Source organism: Ixodes scapularis, unplaced genomic scaffold (assembly GCF_016920785.2).
Source record: "Ixodes scapularis isolate PalLabHiFi unplaced genomic scaffold, ASM1692078v2 PGA_scaffold4__175_contigs__length_147842914, whole genome shotgun sequence".
Taxonomy (NCBI): Eukaryota; Metazoa; Arthropoda; class Arachnida; order Ixodida; family Ixodidae; genus Ixodes; species Ixodes scapularis.
The window spans coordinates 57,400,565-57,424,135 of NW_024609879.1; the positions used below are offsets into that span (position 1 = coordinate 57,400,565).

Sequence of the window (23,571 nt, forward strand, 5' to 3'; positions counted from 1 at the left end):
ATGCTTTCATGTTCCACATTATTTTAACACTTTACCAAAAGCGCTTCTCCACTTAGCTTCATTGAAGCGAATAAAATATCAGTTAAAAGAATGGTGTCTCCAGTTGAGCTTGCAGTTGCATGTACGTTGATTATAAATTTTGAGATTTCTTTTTAATTTTTATAATTTTTTGTTTTATTATTGGCATCCTAGCAGTCATGCTTTGAAATTATGTATATACAGCAAGTCGGTACAAGGCTCTGCATACAAGTAGCAAGCACTCTCATCTTGCGTCACCTGCGCGAAGCAAGATGACTAGCACGTAGCACACGCATGCGTGCCCTTGTTCTTGAGATATGAGAGACGTGGTCAGTAGAACGATCTGGAATAAAGGACGTTCCTTGCTTGGCTGGTGTCAAGGGAAAAACGTCTTGGTTCTGTCCGTTTTACTTTACACGGAACATGGTGTCAGAAGTAAAATCCGAACAAACGCCTACAATCCTGTGGCGTTGGTTCAGATCTAGTGCTTTTCAATGATGCTCAACAATTGAGACTAAACGTTTGTTTTCCCGAGTTAAAAATTGATGAGTAGATATTAGTTAAATGTTAAGTTTTTTTTATGTGTTTTTGCAATCTCTGACGTGCGCCGTTGCTGACAGCCTGTTCCTGTAAAGAGTTTCTTTTTCTTATGAACCACCGTATCGTTAAGGATTTAAGAAAGTCTTTGATGAATCACCCAGTATATGCATTCCCGCTGCTATGACTTCGGTTGTTTGATGAACGCTTCCAGCGCAGCTTTTCTGGAAATAATGGGAATTTCCACAGATGTCTTCTCGGTGGTGGTCATAAATTTGTAATATTTACTAAACTGCAATATAAATTCACTATCGAAAGCTATCTTTAATATGCCTTTGGTGGTAGAAAGGTCGTATAAAGAGAAACCCAATAGAAAGGTTACAGCTCTCTTTATTTCTGGGGACCACAATATGAATTTCAAATAACTAAATAACGCACAATCACACTTATCAAATTTTTTGGTAATTATCTTCCAGCACTCTTTGTCTCTGGCGAACCCCCCCCCGGGGGGTTCGCCAGAGACAAAGGTCCTAAGCCCTTGCAACGGCTTAGGACCAGCTCCGCAGCAGTGCATCCGGTCCTAATCCGTCGCAAGAGGTTTAAAAAATGGTCTCGTCTCAGTAGGTACGACTCGGTTGCAAGTGAGTTCTGTAAGTTCTGTGTGTGGGATTCTTGAGATGCTGAAATCCTTTCTTCACGACAAACTAAATCTCGACTCCAACCTTTTTTTTTTTTTTTTTTGCTTGGTTGCTTGCAAATCGTAACTCGTCGACTTGCTCGCCCAGAATGAAGAACAAAGCACACTGATACAAAGCTATGGATGCTGCGTGGAAGCAATGTTAGGTGAACTCCAAAAATAAAAGAATTATTTTTTTTTTTTTGAGAGAGAGATAGACCGATCAAAGTGCACGGGAGCAGCTAGCGGATCTGAGCGCGCCTTCTCCTTTTGTCCCTTCACCTTTTTTTTTTTTTTTTTGCTACCTCCTGTTTAAGAGAGAGAGAGAAAGAGAGACAGCATGACTCTTTGTATAGATTTCAGGGACGAAGATAATTCACACTGGCGACAAAAGCGATGCTTGGGGGAGCCGTGTCTAGGTCACAGCATATCACTGGGCGAAGCGGATATAGGTGACGTTTTGAGTGTCGTATGGGTAGTAGAGGCTTTGCGGACGCGTTGTTTTCTAGCCACTCCGTCGCGCGTTCAGGGGGCAGCACCTACTTGGAAAGAAGGTGAACTGGAAAGGTGCACAACGCGGCGGACGATACCTTCACATTGAAACGAGGGAAAGTATCCGATGAGACTTTTCAGAGGCATATGTTCCTCAAGGTAAGAAGAATGTAAATGGCGGCAGGCAACAAATGCTATCACAATGCTTCTGTTTCGTCTTATCTCATGACTCTAAGGTTAAAAGTGACGCCGCGAAAGTAACGAATTACTTTCTGAAGAAATGGTCACTCACTTTTATGGAGTGTTATTGTGTTTCTAATTAGTTACAATTTAGCCATGGGTAATTGTAAATTACCCAAGGCTAAATGTTATTTCTTACATTTTAGTAACCTGTACAAGTCTGGCTACGAGCTAGTAAGACCAATAATGCTGCGTTGAAACAGCAAGTGTCCGGGCTTTTTCTGTTTAAAATATTTTCTGCGATGATAGGACCTATACAGAAACATGACGACGGTCAGGATGACGGCGCGCTTTTGACGCTGTCTGATTGGCCCCCTCAGCTCCTAGCGTCGGCTGCGTCTGGACTTCATGTAAAACGAAGTATTTTGCTGCTTTCACAATTCTCCGAGGCTACGATCCCCCCGCAGACACATAGCATGATGAAAACGAGTTTTGCGTCGGCGTTCAGCTGTGACTCGTGTTGTATCTGAGAGACCTGGGCTCGTCGCGGCCGCCTGGTCTGATGATGAGGACTTACGCGCTTGGGCTACCTCGCGTGGGTCATGGCGTAATCCAAAGCTGGGACCCGTCGGTGAAGGAAACGACGTCTTTCTCAGCCGGGCTCAAAACAAAATTATTTCTTCTTTCTCTTTATCTCGTATCCCATTCACAAGGTGGGCGGCTCATATCACGAGCTCGCCGCCCACATATGCGATACGGTAAATTTTATTGACAACAACGCGGGATTAGTTGCACGGATCTGGCTGTAAGCAGTGACCATATTATGGAGACCGTCGATGGCGCTTGACTGCGCTTCACAAATGGCTAACAGTGCAGAGATATTTCCTGCTTCATGACGTTAGACGGACAATCTTAAGAAGATATCCCAACCCGGACTTAAAACTCCTCACGTTTTCACATCATTTAGAGCAAATATGGTCTACGCGTCTGACATCCATTGCGTTTATGCTATTGTTGAACCTTTACTGAAACTAGTGAAAAAGTTTACATTAATAAACAAATATTCTACATATCTGGCCCATATATAAACTCACAAAACGCCAGAGCAGCCTGTTTATTTTAATATTGCTGAGAAATTCCTTGACCTATTGGATCCTCATTGCATCAGTTTAGAAACTTCGTCTACAATACACCGATATATCTACTTCTTTCGGTCTTCGTTGAAAGAGAATAGGACAATATTTGACTTACGATGTGACGAAAACTGTAATATCCTCGCTACTGTTTCCATACAACTCTACAGTTTTGTTAATCATCCTGACTGGGTCCATGTAAGTTTTGGTTGAACGGCTTGGGCATTCCACATCATAGCTGAAGAACACCTCATCAAAACGAGGATCCTAGAAATCGCAACAAAAATGAAGTTATTGCTTGAAGTCAGGGACTACAGTAAAATAATAAACGCAATCCTCACGTACCGCTACTTCAACTGTGGTTAGCAGGAACTGGACCATTGGATCTGATGTGTCTTCATACCGAATGTTTACCTGCGAAATTTAATGCATTGAAATCCTTAGCAAGCCTGCAATTGGCAACGAGTTACAATAAACTCAGCTAGCATTTTCCATGAATAAAAATGTAGTTATTGGCTTTTCCATTTTAGATGATTACAGTGCTACTGCCCTACTGGCGGTAACGCAGCGCGAGCTCCAGTCCATGTACGCGTGGTTTTAGGATTTTAGTAAACCTAAGTAGGCGGAAGTTCGTCTGCTTCTTGCACAGGGGTTCAGATGATGTCAGAATGCCGAGCTCGTATTGGCTAATTGAAAAACAAAAATAGTGGGTAGACATCAAGGCTTCAAGCATTTCGGTCTACCCACTATCGTTTCAGTTAAAATCAATCTGAGCCCGGCGTCGCTCTGACATCACTGCGACTTCTGCGTAAGAAGAATACGACTTTCCCTCCGCATTGAATTATATCTCCATGTATCGAATGCGCGGAACGTGTTGTTGCTCAGCCTTACTTGCGGATACACAGCACAGTGTCTAAGCCCCAACCAGGCTGTTGCTGACGACAATCAAATCACACTCAAGCGATGCCGCAAACACGTAAGCTTTAAGTGTGTGGATCTGGATATAAGTACGATGTTTAGCTTCAAAGATATTTGCACTACATTACTGTTATAACATGATCGTCCACGGAAGGAGTAATGCTTCCTCCCCGACAGTCCGGAATAGTATGCGTGAAGATTGGGTTCCTTTATAAAGTACAACACTAACAAAACGCAAATTAAAATTGAACAAGCAGTGGCTCTGAAGAATATTTATGCACAAACTCACAAATTTGAACATACGCAGAAAAAGGAAACATACGGTGTCTGATATTAGGCTTAAGGTATTAAAAAAACTGTGAAAGTTACACTAATGCGAATTGTACAAGTGAGTTATACGTCCACCGGGACGGAACATAAAGATCTACACTCCTCCAGATGCTTAGCCAACTCCGAATTTGCTGCATTATTTTTAACATTCCTTTTGTGTTCTGTTAAACGATCGTTCAAACACCGAGAGGTTTGGTCTACATACTTAAAACCACACGCCAAAGGAACCTCATACACAAAGCCTACGCTACACTCACCGAACTTTTCCCTATGCGCCTTCTGACAGCCCCTCTGAACCGTTTCAAAAGGTGTCAATCTATCTAACCTAAACTCCGTGCTGAATACGACATCCACGCCATATATTTTTGCACATGCTCTAAGATTGTGGCACACCTCGTGAAAATACGGAACCACAGCGTACCTATTCCTGATTTCTTGCGTCTTCCCCTTTTTCTCCCTGCACTGTAGGGCAATCTGCCTTTTGATGTACTCTTCCCCATAGCCTGCCATTACCAGTCTTTCCCACTGGTTTTTTAGTGCCTCCGGTCCGAAATGCATGCATGATCTCACCAAAGCATTACTAATCAAAGATCTGACTACCCCGACTTTTACATTTTTCGAGTGACAGCTACTCTTTGACAGAACTGGTTTTGGGTTTTCCTTCCCATACTCCCAACAAAGACCTCGTTCCAAATGCAAACGCAGGTCGAGAAATTGCAGGACCTCGCCCCTTGGCCTCTCTAACGTGAATCTCAACTCTGGCGCCGCTGACGTTACTACTTGTTCCAAAACTTGGTCCAACCCTTCCTGAACAGAGCAAACTAAAAAAAACAGTGGGAAAGAGTGGTAAGGGCAGGCTATGGGGAAGAGTACATCAAAAGGCAGATTGCCCTACAGTGCAGGGAGAAAAAGGGGAAGACGCAAGAAATCAGGAATAGGTACGCTGTGGTTCCGTATTTTCACGAGGTGTGCCACAATCTTAGAGCATGTGCAAAAAAATATGGCGTGGATGTCGTATTCAGCACGGATTTTAGGTTAGATAGATTGAGACCTTTTGAAACGGTTCAGAGGGGCTGTCAGAAGGCGCATAGGGAAAAGTCGGTGCGTGTAGCGTAGGCTTTGTGTATGAGGTTCCTTTGGCGCGTGGTTTTAAGTATGTAGGCCAAACCTCTCGGTGTTTGAACGATCGTTTAACAGAACACAAAAGGAATGTTAAAAATAATGCAGCAAATTCGTAGTTGGCTAAGCATCTGGAGGAGTGCAGAAACTGCACAACGGATTGGTCTGGAACGGATGTAGTTGTTAAATAAAGATCTAATCGCCCCGATAAGACCAATATTAATTAAAATGTATTTATCATTTTATTGACTATAATAAATATATAATTCAAATTAGAAACACAATAGCGTCATCAAGAAGCACTAAATGAATTAATTTGAGATCGACTTGGAGTGCATGGGAAGCGCGGTGGTGCTAAAATTACGACCGGTGATTGGGGTGCAAGGCTGGCGGTGTTAAAACAGGAATGTTAAGCAACATAAAAGAACGCGCGATCAGTGCGATTTTTTTTTAAATTTTAAACGCCCAGAGAAACGAAGCACGCGTAGCAAATATCTATTATTGACTGATTTAGTGGCTTTCGATGACGCGAATCCAGTTTCTATTTGAAACGATTTTTTTTTATTTAAAACGATAGATTGATTTCTTGTCCCTCTTATCGTCCGTCGTCCCCGGTTAGAATCATGTGTAACGTTAACCACCTCGCTTGTTTATTTATCTGGTGTTTTATCATGTTTATGTTCACTAGTAAAAAGTTAATGAAGTATTTTTAAATTTCTGTTGTTTTTTTTTCGTGCAATAATTAGCCCTCCATATAATGCTCCCCCCCCCCCCCCCCCCACCCTTTCCCCGTGGGCTGTAACTCCTCACCTGTACAACTTGCTTAATGTATATTTCACGTTTCTTTTTTTTTCTGCAAATTGTAAGCTCAAAATGATACACCGTCTAATGAGACGTAAACCTGACTTTTTAGGTCTTCATGAATGCAACTTGTCACATGCATCTAAATATTTAAGAGACACATACATTACCAGTTTCATACAGGTCGCTAAATATTCTACTAAATCTTGATCGGATCCGAAGGCACTTCGGTGATTATCATCGACCACAATTTTCAGTTCTGCATGAAAAATATTATTGCGCTGAAGTCCTGAACGAGCCGTAAGAAAAGCCATCGAAATACTATAGAATTAAAATGCTCCATTTGCATAGGGTGCTCGAACTCCGACAGAACGTAACCCCAACCGTTCGAACAGCGTAGCAAAGTTTCAGCACCGACCGTTATATTATTCAAAAGTTATAAGGGATTTTTCAAATTTTTAATTGGAAAATGGGGCTCATTTTCGCCCGTTTGCGGTTTCCGGTGGCATGGAGGTCCATGTATTCGAAAGCTCCGTCGGCATCCATTTTTCCATTGAAATTTCCAGAAAATCGCTTACAGCTTTTGAATAAGACAACCGTTGGTGCTGAAACTTTGGCATTTTGCTCGAACGGCTGGGCCTAAAATTTGGCGGAGCTGGAGCTCCCCGTAATGGCCAGTCTATCTTTGCGGTGCGAAAAGCCGGGTTCGGGTTTCTCACAAACACCCGGTAGTTTCAAACAAGTGTATGCTGGAAAAAAAGTCTGGAGTGAGGAATACATTTTCTGATTAATGTAATTTAGATTCTAAGTGGCATCTTAATAATTTAAACTATCTGCCGCAAAACAAGTTCTCTGTTGGGAAAAAAGGATTGCGAACAGTGCAGCACAAAGTTGTCGTTTTTTTATCTCTTCTTATGGAAGCCGATCAAGGAAAATGTTAAGTATAAAATGCGCGAATAAAAAAGCTCGAGGTGCACCTAAACACCTTTAATGAGTTGTGAATGCGAAAGCATGAATGTCGTTATTGAAGGCGTCCTCGTAAAGTGGCCGCGCTGCGTTGACATCGGCCATGCCGCTCCTTGTGAGTCTGCACAAGCGGGCTGCCCCGCCGCCAGCCGATTCCTTTTACCGGCGCGCTGGCGGCGAGTAGGGTGCCTCAATGTGCGTCTGTCATAGGGTGAAGACACCCAGTGTTGTATTAAAAACTGTCTGCGCGTGCCGAATGGGCCTTAAAATGGCGCCAAAGCACCGGGCAGGGCTAAGCGCTCGCTCCGAACGAGATCGAAGCGCGTGCATTCTGGGCATAGAAATGGCCGAGATGCCGCCACCCTAAGACAGGCGTGGCGAAAGTGTGTGAAGGCACCCTGGCGGCGAGGGGCACACAGCGCCTAAGTGTGGCACTTCTTGAAACTGACGTGCGGGGGCCCACTCCTTGAGATTTCGGCTTCATTTCGCTGCCGTTTTCAGTGGCTCTTTGCGCGGCTTCAGGTCGTTGCTTCACTACGTTCCATTGGGAGAGAGGAATTTAGCTGCTGCTTGACGTGGCTTTTTGCGCGGCTTCGAAGCTGATGACGTCGACTCGCTCTATGGTACAGTTAATGTTTTCGCACTAATAAAGCAGCTTTCTGTGTCCGATTTTAAACACAGCTTGTCCGACTTTATAATATAGTACAATGATACGATCTTGCTATGTTACTGGTCTCCAGGACCTTAGTTTTATGATAGTATATGCACAAGGGATGTTAACTATGTAGAATTTGTTTTAAATATAGTCAGCTTTTTTTTTGCTTGAACTTCATGATCTAGTTTAGGAACTAGATTTTCGTGTTTGAACTTATTGTATTTGTGCAGCACATAGCATACCTATATATTTTGTGGGCGCTATAAACATTAGGCATTTTTATTATTGTTATTAATAATAATAATAATAATATTACTATTATTATATTATTATTGTTAATAATATTACGCTATTTAAAAAACAGCTTAGGCTGGTCCCAGCTTCAAGCTGGGTTATTGCCCCAGAATGCCCAGTTTGGCATGTTGGTCATGCTGCTTGATCTGGTCCCAGCTTCAAGCTGGGTTATTGCCCCAGCATTTCTAGTTTGGCATGCTGGTCATGCTAGTGGACTTTGCAACCAGTTTAACGTGTTTAAAATAATGCGCAGGAGAAACAAGCCAAGCTCTTCAGAAAAGCCAACTCGGCATCCAATTTATTATTTACGTACTTGCGGCCTGCTCACATGAGCTCATTTGCTACATATCCTTGGCGCTGGCACAGTACTAACCGACGCACAGACAGAGGCTCTCGGTGCAAAGAAAACAATATTAATAAAACCGGATTGCGTATCTCTCAACACGAAAAACACTAGACACACTCCAAAAACAGGCCATAACAAAAAAAATATACTACACGGATGAGAGAAGCAAACCTGGGTCCCGCCAGTGAGGGGGGTGAAGCGGCCTCTTGCGTGGTCAGCAGAGACGAGGAAATCCGTGTAGCTTGGATGGAATTGGCCATACTCTTCGGCACCACCGTCATCTACGAGCACACACACGTTCGAAGACACGAAGCGACGCTTCAGTCGGGACGTCCGACGTCTTCCCGCACTAAGCGGACTGCCGCTCGATGTCTCCCCAAAACCCACTTCGCTTGCAGCGTCGTTCTAGTCTCCAAACAACGCGCATACAGCCGTGCCTTCGAAAATCTGCACAACCTAACCAAACGTGTCCCAAATTCTCCGTTCCTACCCCTCTCTCTCTCGTTTCTCGCATACAAAGGCAGCTCGCAGCGCGCGTGAAGCGCCCGGTCGTCTACCAAAAACGAGAGGACAAAGATCAGGACGTGGCCTCTCTCCAAATTAGGCCGACCTTGGCGCGCGCGCTCCCAGCAATGCCAGTTCGACCATCTCTAGCCAACCTTGGCGTGCGCGCTCCCTGCAAGACCAGCTTGGCCGCCACGAATATGAATTCGACCAGCTTCACCAGCTTGTCACCCACCTTAACCAGCTTGTCTCCCAGCTAGACCACATCGGCTCCATAGAAAACCAGTTTGACCAGTTAGCACAAGACTGGCTCCCAGCTACACCAGATTGAACCTAAAACGAAATTGTAGTCAGACCATGCTGGTTTTTACTAAAACCAGACTGACCAGCTTAAATTATGGCTTGCCAGTTTAAACCAGCTTGATTGCCAGTTAAACCAGTTTGACTACCACATTGACCAGTTTGCCCAGCTTAGTTACCAGCTTGACCAGTTTGATTTTCATGCTGGTTTTTCTAATAGAGTACTATTATGATTATAATAATTATTATTTTTCTAATCAATATCGGTTTACCACGCCTTGGTAAAATATATAAAAAAATTTAAATACATTCCTATTTCTTCTTTTGCAGACTAATATAACCTATTGTCCCCCACCAAATACTGTTTCGTCCTTGACGTGGGACACATCCCCTTCTTGAATCACTAGCTGGCGACTTGAATTTAGGTTTTTAGCATAATCTGTTTATTTGTGCCTGCTTTCTCGATCTGAATGAAGTGTTTGACATTGTGAGCCATTTTAGTTTGTTACAAGAACCTTGTCCTGTTGGTTTCCAGCGTCCTTTGTTTTACTTTGCTAACCAATTTTCTTCAAGATCGGTCACAGCAGGTTTCAATCAACGGGACACATATCTCCAACGTTTCTTTAAAAGCTGGTGTTCCTCAAAGCTCGTTTCTTTCACATTTATTATTTTATTTTATATCTACGTCAATGCCACGTCTACCCAGTTTCAAATTGTACTATTTTTAAATACACAAACGACATTATTTTTTGTTAACAAGACATATCTCTCGCATTCAAGTCTTATGGGAATGCTCTAGGAAAGTTCCCTAGAATTAATTAACTGGTTCGCCAACAATTTTATAGATATCAATATTTTAAAAAAGTTAGTATGTTTTCACAATCCCCTTTAAGTTGGTGACCTAGATATTAATGTTTAGCTTCACACGTAACATTGTGTCACCTTTGAGTGTACTCCAATTGTTTTCTCAATCACCGTGACGTATCTAGGTATTAATTTTAGTTCTGATATCTTTTTTTTTGTATTTCGCACCTCACTCAACTCTTTTCTATGCCAAGAAGCGTTTCTTGATTAATGCATAACATCAAGACGTTTCGTCTATTTAATCCTCAAAAGCTCATACCTTACTCATCAGCATATTGTACTCTACGGAATGGCATTACCTTTTTTGGAAAATGCTCTGAAATATGAATGTCGAATGTAAATACAATTCTCAAAAGGAATGCTGCGGAAAGTTTATTAGAATCCTGCCACTTCCTCTCTGGATATGTTTCAAATATTATCTATGTTCAACTTTGAATCTCTGTTTGTTGAAACGGTAGTGCTTGAGCACTACTGGAATGACGACTTTAACACATTTCTTCTGAACATGCGAGGACTACGAACGGTTTCACGATTTTTCGAACGTGCATGTTACACTCGTCATGGCAAGAACCGTCTGTCTTTCTTCGTTCCTCAAACTTTAAATTCTTCCATTCTAATTTTCCTGACTTCACCCTTAAAAAAAGCTTAGTAAATTGCTTCGCCATCTTCCATCCACCGATATGTTTCTCTAAGCATTTAGAGCTTCTTGTCTGAATTATTTTTATTTTTATAACCACTTTTGGAGTACTTTCTTTTATTTTGTTCCTTTTGCGTATCAATAATGTTGTCACAAGATGTGTTTTCTAAACCAAGTATTTCTCTGTAATATAATTCAATAGTGTCAAATGCTGCTCTGTATTTGTGATTCGAAAGCATTTACTGACCTATGGAGCGAAGCCGGCGTTGTCTGTAACCATCTGTAGCAACGAAACGGCAGTTGAGTTCCCATTGACCAGCGCAAAGTCAGTTCAATTCCTATTGGCCAAAAGCACTGCAACGCTTCGTCACCGAAGATGGTGGGTCTGCACGAGGCGAAAGCGGACGCGCTTCAGAAATAAAATAACACAAAGAAAAACACGTCAATGCACATGCATCGTCACGGGAGCCGTGTAGCCCGCGGGGTTCGCCGCGCCTGCGCAGTAGGGGAGCGTGATGTCACCACCAGAGCGCCGTGTGAAAAGGGAAGGCGTGGTGCGCTGCTTGTAGGAAAACGGTGTTTGTAGGAATGTTTCGCGTTCTTACACGTAAGCTTTCTTAAGTGTCCTCTTTTGTCTTTTCTTTCAATAATGATTTTGTGATTTATTTTTCACATTGAGTACCTCATACTCCATGAGTGAACGACCTACACCATAACTTTTTGAGAAACAATTCAGTGGTGTTAAGTGACATGACCGGATTTTAAGAATTTAATATCGTGTTCTTTATGAAAATTTAAAGATTTTCCTGGTACTGCTGACTGAATCTGCTGTAAAAACAGTTCAAGTTTGAAAGTTTGTTTATTGCACAACTTTTGTTATAGATTCTTATAATATTCTACCCGCAACTTTGTTTTAGTCACACAAGCAATTTCAAGAAGGCTTTGATGAACATGCGTTGTGCAGTGGACATACAGTACATTGACAAATAAATTACTATTATTATTATTATTATTATTAAGATAATGATAATAATACGAATATATAATAATTATTTGTATAATTTTTGGATCAGGTAAAAAGACACAAGAACACACACACAAGGAACATTCAATCGAAATAGTTTTTGTTTAAACATTTGATTTATATGCCAACATCGTACGTGATTTCAACACTCCTACCTTGAAATCTGCCTCTACCTTGGTGACGTTGATCCAGTTGAAGTAATTCGTGGGGAATATGACCGTCTTCTGATCGGGCACTTAGAGGAAGAGGGGCAATTCTTAGCGTCTCGCTAACAATTCCTTTCTGCAGAAAAAAAAAATACAGTAATAAAGCCGTATCGTAGATAAGGTTTGGCATTCGTAAGGCAGAAATGAGTTTTTTTTTTCAATATTAAAAAAGATATATTGTTTACAATCAGGAGAGGAGTAAGTCATTGGAGATTAAACACCAAAAAGCGAAGAGAATATAAAATACAAGGAAGCGCGCATGCCATATGTCTAACATTTAACTGGTCCGAGAACATTTCTATTTTAATTCTTATTTCAACTTTTTTATATTTAGCCCTTTTCTTTGAGCTGACATTGGCCCATAGTAATGTGGTGCCTGGGATTGGCGTTTAAAACCACATAGTCGCTTAACCTTTCCCTTACATCCGTGCTTGTATCTTCTCATCTAGTTCATCAGTGCAGTAAATTCTGCACGAGGATTGAGCGATGCTGATTTTTACTCCATTCGATTGATCAATACCAAATCAAACTTTTATTCGAGAGAGTGCTCTTATACTCCAGATTTAATAATCATCTCCAAGATTATTAAATCAAGATAAGTTTTTATAAAATCTTGCGTTTTTGGATAGTCATTGGACGCACTCATATAATTATTTTCACTGAGGACATGCAGACAACAAAAATATTACTTCGACTTGGAAATAAAAATATTTCGGAAAACGCCAGATTAAAACATGTCGTACGGAATTTTTGTCGGATCTACATCTGATTGTTATTTTCGAATAAAGCTAACTCACGTCTATTATGTTTTAAACTCCAGTCTCCCTTACAGCCACTAAACTTTTAGTTTAAGAACTTTTGTTAGAATTTCTAATCAAGTCATCGGTTGAATTGTGTCATCTGGAAAGCCCATTGATTCTGCTGGATCGTTGTTTAACACACAGTGAATGAAAGAAGCTGCGTACCACTTCAACTCTGCCTTCCTTTTCTTCTAAAGTAACTGACGCCATTCGGGCTCGATCGTGATACAAGTTTGCTTCAAGCTCCTTTCCGTTCATCTGAGTAACAGAAATTCATTGATATAAATACCTGCTATCAAAAAGCAAAACTTGATCATTCAAAAATAAAACAGTGGTATAATATGTTTCATGTACGAAACGTCAGAGGTGTTATTTTTTACATTTTAGAAATATCTTTATCACACAATAAGTCCCTTTTTGTCGTTACCACATATGATGTTCGTATTCATTTTTAAGCTTACTTAGAGGTACTCTTTTATATTCGACAAAAGAATGGGACACAAACGTCCACAGCCTTTCAAAACTCATCCGAAGAACAGGTCATGAACCTCAAAAAATTCTGCGACATATCACCTTTGTTTCTATAAAGCAAGCATAAGCTAAGACTAAGTAGAACACGCCGGTGTTATTCGTGCCTTTCATGACAGAAGGAATACTAACGGTGCATTACGCAAGAAGTACCCTCTTTGGCATGAGTAGCATTTGTAGTGAGGTCTAGATACAGTTGAATAGTGTTGCTTAAATATGACTTGCGACGCCACATTAATTCTCATTTGAGGTGTTACCTATACCACACTGTGCACGGAAGGAGGTAATGACTTCACATTTCTATCCTTCCTTACGTATAACTAAACAAACAATTAATATTAAATGCTCTATTTTGAGAAAAGATTACTTCACCATTTTTGTGTCAGTTTTATTATCCGAGATCCCGTTCAGTATTAAAGTACCAGAAACCGTCAGGAAAGGGTAACTAGTTGATCTTTGTATCTGTTTAAAAGGACACTGAACCTAGGGAAAGATTTTGTTTTACCTGGTCAGGGCAGGCAAATCTAAAAGTAAATGTTGGTGTAAAATGAATGTGTTTTTTTTTAAATATATATACTAGAATACAAATATTTGGCTTTGCGGGCGAAACCAAAATTGTACCCCTGTGCGATGATGATCAGAGCGCCCGTCAACTAATGTGCGCTCTGAGTTCGCTGAACCTCAGAGCGCAGACTAGTTAGGAAGAAACTCTATCATCATCATCATAATCATCATCATCATCAGCATAATCATGTCAAGCAGTACAATCATCGAAAAGCAGTTGGGGAAAACAAGTTTTCTTTTTTTTTAAACATTGGGGAAACAAGTTTTTTTGTTCGACGAATCTTAATTTTGAGCGATGCCTTCCCTAAACAATAGGAAGGTTTTTTTTTTGTTTTTTTTTCCAGGTTCAGTCTTTTTTTTTAAGTTATGGCATAGCCTCCTTCATACTCACAAAGCCTGGCAGTTCGACAACGGAGCCATAAAATTCCGGTCGCAGATTTGGAGCGCGAGGATCTGGTAGCACACAGCATTTCTAGGGGAACCTGGACGTCAGCGCGCAGCTTTTGTAGTGGCGAGGACCCGAAACATGGTTTTCAAACCCGACGAGAAAAAAAGCGGTAGCGCGAGGAACGCGAGAAGCACGAGCGGACATTCCATCGCTCGAGAAAAGTGTGTTTCGCCGTCTCGCCGCAGCGGGGTGCCCGTCACGTGGCTCTCCTCTCAGCCGTTGCCTACCGCTCTACCTTTTGAATTTCGGCGGCCGCTTCTCGTGGCGATCTGCCAGGCTCATTATGTAAATAAGGCGAAGTGAGTTAGCGATCGCTTTCTTAAAGGGCATCGAACAGACCAAACAAACTTAATCTTTTTTTTTTTTGCAACTATGTCCCGTCGACATGTGTAATTCTCACAAAAATTATTTTGTTGCTTGCGCGGAAAAAAAGTCTCCAAACATTTAGAAACAATATATATATATATATATATATATATATATAATTTATTTTTTAACAAAAGGCGAAAGTCGTTGTCGGTTAAATGCGCATTTCGCTATTTGCACGGAGTCGTCATTTTGGATAGCTAAACACACACACACATACACAAACAAACAAACAAACACACACACACACACACACACGCGCGCGCGCGCGCGTTTGTTTATTGCTTTGAGTTTAATATATTTTGTGCAGAGACCGGGGATGCAGCAAAATAAGGTAAACATTTTTGTTGTTTAAAAGCATTTTTATTCGTGAAAAAAATGACTACGACGTATAATGGGAAACTGTCCAAATTCAGACCTTTGTAACTCAAAATTAAAGATGCAAAAACCTGAAGTTTTTTCTTATGAATTAGCATTTTAAAACCCGTGCAAGTTTTCATCAAAAGTGAAGACGTTCATCCTTTCCAAAAAGTGACTCAAATAGAGTCAGGGGCATTCATTATGCAATTTTCGAAACTCATTTCGAAAAGATAATTATCCTCAATCTTTTCATTTTAACAAATCAAGGTTCATATTGTGCCCTATAAGGCCAAGCAAAGATATATGGCAATATATTTCCTTTTTTTTAATTTACTGCGCCCCGGCCATGACTTTAGTAGCAGAACTGCCATTATTGGAGTACAGAAATATTAGACGTTCCTGATTTCAAGTAAGGGCGAAAAAGTGGCCGAAAATATATAATGTTCAGTGCAGACTATGCTGAGGCAGGAGGTTGTTAAAACCAACTGTGTATTAAAATATTTCAGTTGAACGCAATCATAAAAGCGTTTCCCTCATAAACCATAAAATACTATATCAATATCTCGATTCTCCCAGTCCATATTTATAATTTATTGATTTCCGAATAAAATAACGGGTTGCTGAAGGAATTAGATTTTTACTGGAGGTTGCTGAACTACTTTGAGCAGGTACTGCAGCTTTATGCAGTACTTGCAGGCTCGCTTCCTGCACCATAGACTTGAGCTTGAAGGCTGGTATACGTACTTGAAGACTTCCGAATACTACACATGATAAAAGCACCCTATGATATATTTATAGATATAAAACCACCTTTTTGAGGTGTACATTGAGAAATGATTGGGAACAATAGAAAACGGGATAACCATAGGACAAATACCTCCTCGTGTTATGAGTTGTATTTTTTAAAGATTATTTAGCGGGGCACTCCGGCGTAATAAATAGCAATGCAGTTATAGTCGCTCACATGATGAGAATGACAGGGAGGAGCTTCTGTTGTTCTACATCCAGCCAGAGTCCCTACTTTTGACAATGCTTCGGCGTCTCGTGCACCTCGAGTGCACGCGTAAAACTGAAGCACGGCGGAAGGCGTGGTGTGCAGGCTGGAGGTCGGGCTTTAGAAAGACACGCGTTGCCATTCTCATCTTGTCAGTAACTATAAAACGCACACCACTTGATCTCATTGGACCTTCATAATATAACAGTTTGATCTGAAAGAAAAATTTATATTTTATGTATGCATTCGTTCAATTGAAAACTTACAAGTTTGTCGACTCTTCTTCCATTATTGTTATTGCTAAACACAAAGCTTTCTGAGAGCACTGAAGTCTTTTGCAGATTGAGAACAATGTCATCTTGAATGTACAAAACCTTGTCAGCGTCCAGTCCTCTTGCCTCGAGAAGCCTTGGATAGACGACGTTGCCTGTCGAACGAGCTGCGTTTGGAATAGATGTGTATTTCCTTATCATTAGGTATTCTGCCAGTAGTTTTGTTATATTATGATTTCTGTAGTTTTAAAATCGATGTGGCTGCAATGCTCAGAGAATGCAAATAACGGACCCTGCTTTTATTAACGGTTACTGTTATACTAGTTCAATAACTATATTACATTGTTTGTGCCTTTCCAATTTCAAATGAAAAAGTGTCCGATCCCTGAGAACATAAACGTAAGACTAATCAATTTTGCATATATTAGAGCGCAGCTCTTAGGGGCCCGTTCCCGGCTTGAGCGGCGTCGCCGTCGCCGTCGGCGTAACCAACGTCACCCCAAGGTCACGTGACCCCCAAGGTCATCCCAAGGTCACGTGATCCCCAAGGTTACCACACGGCCACGTGACCACCAAGGTCATCCCAAGGTCACGTGACCCCAAGAGGTCACGTGACCCCAAGAGGTCACGTGACCCCCAAGATCACGTGACACCCAGTCACGTGACTCTTCAAGTCACGTGACCACCCCGAGGTCACATGACCACCCCGAGGTCACGGGACCACTCCGAGGTCGCGTGACCCCCGATGACGTCATCAGTGACGTCACTGATGACGTCACCATCATCCGCATCGTCATCATCACTGATGACGATGCGATGACGTCATCGCCGCTGATGACGTCATCAGTGACGTAACTGATGACATCACCGGCATCCGCATCGTCATCGTCATCATCACTGATGGCGTCATCGGTATCCACATCGTTATCGTCACTGATGACGTCATCATTAACGTCATTGATGACGTTACTGACGACGATGATGATGCGGATACCAGTGACATCACTGATGACGTCACCGGCATCCGCATCGTCATCGTCATCATCGTTGATGACGTCATCAGTGACGTCACTTATGACGTCACCGGCATCTGTATCGTCATCGTCATCATCACTGATGACGTCATCTGTATCCGCATCGTTATCGTCAGTGATGACGTCATCAGTAACGTCACTGATGACGTCATCGGCATCGTCACGTGACCTCCCAAGGTCACGTGACCCACCCCCCAGTACCCTTCCCTCCTCCTCAAGAGCTGCGCTCAAATTCGGCGTTACAGGGAGTTGTAAACGGCTTTCACTTTTTAGAGCGCAGCTCTTAGGGGCCGTTTCCGGCTTGAGCGGCGTCGGCGTCACCGTCGCTGTCGGCGTAACCGCGAGGTCACGTGACCCCCCCGAGGTCACGTGACCCACCCAGGCCACGTGACTCCCTGAAGTCACGTGACTTCTCGGGGGTCACGTGACCCACCAAGGTCACGTGACACCCCTAGGTCACGTGACCCCCTGAGGTCACGTGACCCCCTCGAGGTCACGTGACCTCAACGAGTCACCTGTCCCTCAGTACGCTTCCATCTTCCTCCTAAAGAGCTGCGCTCAAACCGGCGTTACAGGGAATAGTAAACGGCTTTCATTTTTTTACCCACTTTTTATAAACTTTTTTCGCGAATGATGTACAAAATTTATTTTTTAGATTATTGTGTGTCAATTTAAATCGCGAGAACATATATGGTAGCACTTCCTAATAACGTTTTGGACTGTATATCTACTTTCTGAGGAAATATATTCGACTTAAATAAAAAGATATGTGGGTTTCCTACGACTCATTAACAAGTGCAAAAGGTGGACTGCACCTAGAGATTACATAAATTATAATATAATCCCACCAAACTTTGTTTAGTATTAAGGTAAATAGAAGTGTCGCGGCTCAACTTGTTACAAATTGATGGCTTGAAAATATATAACCATGTGTCTGTGAAATATACTACACATGCGGGTAGATTATCTTACGCATATGAGCGGTTCATGATCTGACCACTTTCCAGCAAAAATGACGTTAAGTAACTGTCGCCAAATGAAAAAAAAATCTTGTCTTAAATTCTACTTTTTTGAGTGTAGAACCATGAGCTATTACGTAACACGGTGCTTCGGCACGTCGTTCATTTTTAGAGCGCAGCTCTTAGACGCCCGTTTCCGGCTTGAGCGGCGTCGCCGTCGGCGTCGGCGTCGCCGTCGGCGTAACCACGGGGTGCATTATGGGAAATGTCCCATAATGCACCGCGCGAGCCCTCCACCGGGGTCACGTGACCCACCCCTCCCGAGGTCACGTGACCCCCCGAAGTCACGTGACTCCCCTGAGGTCACCTGACCCCCTCCTCGAGGTCACGAGACCCCCGAAGTCACGTGACCCCCACCAATGTCGCGTGACCCCCCGATGACGTCATCGTCACTGATGACGTCACCGACATTCGCATCGTCATCGTCATCATCACTGGTGAAGTCATCAGTGACGTCACTAATGACGTCATCGGTATCCGCATCGTCATCGTCACTAATGACGTCATCAGTGACGACCTTGGGGGGTCACGTGACCCCCCTGGTCAGTTGAACCCCCCCTCCCCAGTACCCTTCCCTCCTCCTCCTCAAGAGCTGCGCTCTAATTCGGCGTTACAGGGAGTTGTAAACGGCTTTCACTTTTTTTTTGTTTAGGCGCCCAAACTTAAAAAAAAATAATATTGCCGAATAAATTATTCTTAACCCTATTAATTGCAAGCTTCCTTCGGCAGAATACCATGCCTTTTCGAGCTAAAAAAATTGGGGAATGATATGGCGCGAGCACACCTTGTACATTTCACTGAATCGGTTCGTCGAAGGTGCGTAAATGTCAAAGGGCTACTACGGGTGCCATCGGTGCAACACCAGTTTTTGCTATACGTTATATTTCTCGGCAGTTCTCTTTAGAGCAGTTATATTCTGCCGTCTTAAAATGCCTGACTCTTAGCAATCTGTTGCAAAGGTTTTCGGTTAAACATGCAACGTATTTAAGTTCGAAAATAAACCCCTCTCATGTGTTTGCCGCCCATATTAATATAGTGGAATATGTTCTTGTTTACAAATAAGATGTACAGCAATAGGAATAGGATATACGTAGGGAACTTCACCAAGAACGAGGTGTTACTACAGGACGACACAACCATATTGATGTTTCAAAAGGTGTATTTTTGTATAGTGATACCTTTATCACTTTACCATTAGAGGTTTATAGATGTAGGACTAGAATATTTGAAATCTATATTTGCAGTATCGGGTTCGAATAAAATACAAACAGAAGAGCGCGTGGCCGTCGACACACGCTGCGGCTCAAAGAGGCCTCTGGAATCTGATAAAACTGCAGGGTGGATAGTAAGGCGCTGAGAAGGTGTGTATCTTACTCCGACGTGTTCGACCCTCACCCTGCACAATCCAAGCTTCGACGCTGGGCCGGTGGTGCGCTGGAAGTTCCGTCTGTGTCACAGCTAGCGTGGGATCGAAAACAAGCCACTCGAGGAAACACGCCACGCACAGCGGGAGCATGTTGCTTCCGCACGCGTCCGTGTAGCATGACTGTAGCGCCAGGCTCCCTCCTAATTTGTGCCGTTTCTCTTTTTAAGTACGGGTTGTATTTTTTTTTTGTGAGCAGTAAAGCAGAAATTTCGCGAAATTCGAGACAGATGAAGGTGTCAGCAACCCAAGAAGGTTGCTGACACCTAATGAAGTCATTTATTCGACAGAGTTTTATATATCAGCTAATAGCGCTCGCCCTGTTTACCCCCTAGTACTTGTGTCTCGTGTGTCCCTGGGATCGCCAAAATGCTGGTTAAGCAGTTCCTGCATACACCAAAGATTTTAACTAAGCAGTAATTTCATCAATGGGAACTTGAAGCGAACCGTTACCGCGTTCCGCGTACCGCACTGCAGGAGCCTTTGCAGCATGCTTTCAAGCGCGAGCCCCGCGGCCCCGCGGTATCACCCGGGCGCGCGCTCAGAAGCATGCTTCAAAGGAACCGGTAATGCGGTACGCGGACCACGGTAATGGTTGGCTAAAGGTCCCTTTTGACAAGCCACATTTTGCAGGCAGCCAGGATTTTGTTTAAAGATCACGTCAGTAATCGCCTCGTGTATCAGAAGCGTTAAATAGAAGTTAACGCCGTTTGTTCCTTCAGGGAAAGTATTAAAGCTTAATTGACGTCAGCTATCAGAACCACGCAGATGTCTTCTTGAGGGACCGAGAGCATGTGGCTCCAACAGAATAATGCTTATTGAAAAATTCGTAATAAAGAAAATGCGCAAGTTTGGAGGGAGCGCGACGCTGCGGTCATGCTCCCCGGACGCACGCGCAAAAGCCCCCTCCTACTGCGAACGGCGAGCTTCCTCGCGTGGTGTCGAGCCATCGAAAGCGGTTTTGACAGAACCTCCAGTGCAGTACCGACACAGCGTCCAAGCTTGGGTTATGCTGGGTTAAACACATTGGAGTAGGATGCACGCCCTCGCAGCGCCCTACTCTCCACCCCGTAGTTTTATCAGTTTTTAGAGGCCTTCGGAAGGCGCGGCATGTGTCTAGAGCCACGCGCTCCGTTATTTGCATTTCATTTGAACCGGATAGTACCTTTATTACTCTCTGAAATAATGACTTTTCGGCGCCGCAAGTTAAACCAATCAAATACGTTACTTAAGGCCAGAACTGAATTTAGGGCTTTTTGTCGCTGCAGTCCCATGAATATAATCCTAGCCAAGTAGGAGGCAGATCATCACTTTGAGAATATGAAGAACGTTTATTAAATATAATAAAAATAACAATATTACACCACGGTATAAGTGCATCACAGCTCGGCGCACATAGGGAAAAGGCACTTGGAAATGTGCAAGTTAATTGTGGAAGTCACAGAGTTCCTGTCGATGAACGTGCTGCCGACACTGCGTCAGACGATAGAAAAAGTGACTCCGGCGGCTGGTAGCTTCTCCGCCTTTGTCAAGGTGAGCGTACCCTCGGAATTTTCCAAGCCCTTGGAACTTAACCCCAAGTTCTGCGTGGAGCCCGCCTTGAGACTCCCTGAGTTGGTGATGCGTGCAAGGAAGCTGGCATATAGGACCACGGAGATGTATAGGCAGCTCCTTTCGTCAAAATGTGTGGATGTCCTTCAAGCTCCGAGGCGGTGTTGAAAAGGGGGAAATAAACGGAAGCCACTGGTCTATTATTTGGTGGACGATGGTGTTTGAGGGCTGTCGGACAAAAAAAATGTTCGTTTGTCTTGTTCCCTGAAGGCCTGTTTGGTGAAAGAGCTGAAGCCGTCATGAACAAAAACTTTAAGCGGGTGGATGTCGTGGTGAAGAAGGTTGAAGATCGGGATTTAGAACTCTGTCAGTGCTTAACCTTGAATCAGTTGGAAAATAGGGTCAAGAAGTCGGCGGGTATGCATCTCGAAGTGTTCCTTAATACAAAGTCGCCAATACACTTTGTCTTTTTAGGGCTATTATTTTTGAGAGGCACTTGGCAGCGTCAGGTGGCCACGTACCTTCAGAATCAGTTATCCCCTTTGTGCACCGCAGACCCGTATCGGGTTTTAAACTGTGAGTCGGAGGTGGACTTTTTGAAGAGTGAAGAGTCTTGGAGTTGGTCGGAATTTAGTGTAGGTTTTGGAGACATCTTTTATTCCCTGAGTCACGATGATATGCTTTCTTCGGTGAGGTCGTGCATTGAATCTGATGGGGCACTGGGGTTCAGAAATTCCAACGAAGTCAATCCTGAGGGCTTCCTTTGGCTGCTGGATTTTTATCTGAGGTCGATGATGTTAATTTGGTGCTGTGAATGTTTTGTGCAAAAAACGGGTGTATCTATTTGGCCCTAAGTAGCTCCAGTCCTTAGTAATATTTCATTGCAAAAGTGGACACTACTATTGAAAGTACTTTGGGCGTTTTCACTGTGAAAAGGGTGCTTCGGTACGGGGACGATCTTCTAGGGGTTCATAAGATAGCAGGAGATACAGTGTGTGCTTTCGTCATGGATATGTTTAGAAAGTTGGGGGGGGGGGTGGCCTTAGTTTTACATTTGAGGAACAATAAGAAGGGGCTCTGCAGTTCTAGAATCTGTCTTCGGGCCTGGGGTATGAAGACGTGTGTTGATCTTTTATTCCACGATTAAAGAATGCAATCCTAGATTTTAGATAAGCCCATTCGAATGTGGTGAAGAGGAGTATCGCGGTTTTGTGTCTTGGCTCGTCCCTGGGGAAGTCGTGCCCACAAACGATGAACAACGTTTTCTTGCCTGATGTCAAGAAATTCAGGGCATCAGGGTTTCCGCAAGCACTGTTGAAGGGCGTTAGGAGCTCTACGCAAGAAGGCTAAGTGTACTTAGAGGTGTGTCGATTTTGACATAAAGCGAATGGTGGTGGCACCGTGGATTCCACGATTTTCCCACAACCTGAAAACGTTGGAAGTCGGTATGAAATGCCCGTGGTTTTCTCACCAACATAAAAATAAGCCACATTTGTGCCGGAGTTGATGAAAGAGCTGAAAGCGTCCGAATGTCAGGTGTACCAAAAACATGCAAACTGTGTCATGCGTTTCGTGTGTTGTGTATCGAATTCGCCTGTCTTCTGGGAATTTCAGTGTTGTGCAGACGGGGACGTATCTGAACGACAGACTCCAAAAACATGCATATTTGTTCAAAAAAAAAAAAAAAACGGTGGGTGGCCTTCTCTTAAATTGTAGAAACTTTTTTGGTCAGCTTGCCTTTACTGACGCGAGGGTCTTGGGAAAGAACCGGTACGAGGCCACAAGAGAAATTATCGAAGCTTTTTACATCTTATATTTGGGGGCAAGGTTTGTGAGCGAATCATCTTTTGCATTGTTCCAAAAGGAGCTGACGTTCCTGGCATCTTCAATAAAGTGTCCGGGTAATTTTGACGTAACGTGAATTCACCTTTGCTTAATAATGAGCAGCGGGGATAACGAGTGTTTGTGTGTGTGTGTGTGTGTGTGTGTGTGTTTGAAAGGGTAATATTTTATGAATATCTGATTTGTATACATTTTTTTTTGTTTTGTTCCAAGTAATAAATTTAGTTACGAGTTCAACTTCGTCTTGTCGTGCTTTTTTTTGTAGGTCATCGTCTTTTGAAGCTGATTTTTATCAACCATATTTAATTATTACTAACTGGCCCAGTTTACTACTTTGTTACACTAGTCAGACCTCAGGATAATTCCTTGG

At 42.9% G+C, this 23,571-nt stretch overlaps 1 protein-coding gene across 1 annotated transcript in view; it reads right to left on the reverse strand.

Annotated features, from left to right (window-relative positions):
* Nucleotides 1-3,150: 3,150 nt before the first annotated feature.
* The window catches only part of LOC121837766, a 28,860-nt gene continuing 8,439 nt past the window's right edge, over nucleotides 3,151-23,571 (reverse strand). Inside the window, exons 2-9 of the mRNA XM_042293569.1 lie at nucleotides 16,327-16,499; nucleotides 12,966-13,058; nucleotides 11,968-12,076; nucleotides 11,142-11,155; nucleotides 8,728-8,746; nucleotides 6,375-6,493; nucleotides 3,382-3,450; nucleotides 3,151-3,303 (exon numbers count right to left, since the gene is read on the reverse strand). Of these exons, the coding sequence (XP_042149503.1) occupies nucleotides 3,151-3,303; nucleotides 3,382-3,450; nucleotides 6,375-6,493; nucleotides 8,728-8,746; nucleotides 11,142-11,155; nucleotides 11,968-12,076; nucleotides 12,966-13,058; nucleotides 16,327-16,499 (749 nt within the window). The remainder of the gene's footprint in view (nucleotides 3,304-3,381; nucleotides 3,451-6,374; nucleotides 6,494-8,727; nucleotides 8,747-11,141; nucleotides 11,156-11,967; nucleotides 12,077-12,965; nucleotides 13,059-16,326; nucleotides 16,500-23,571) is intronic.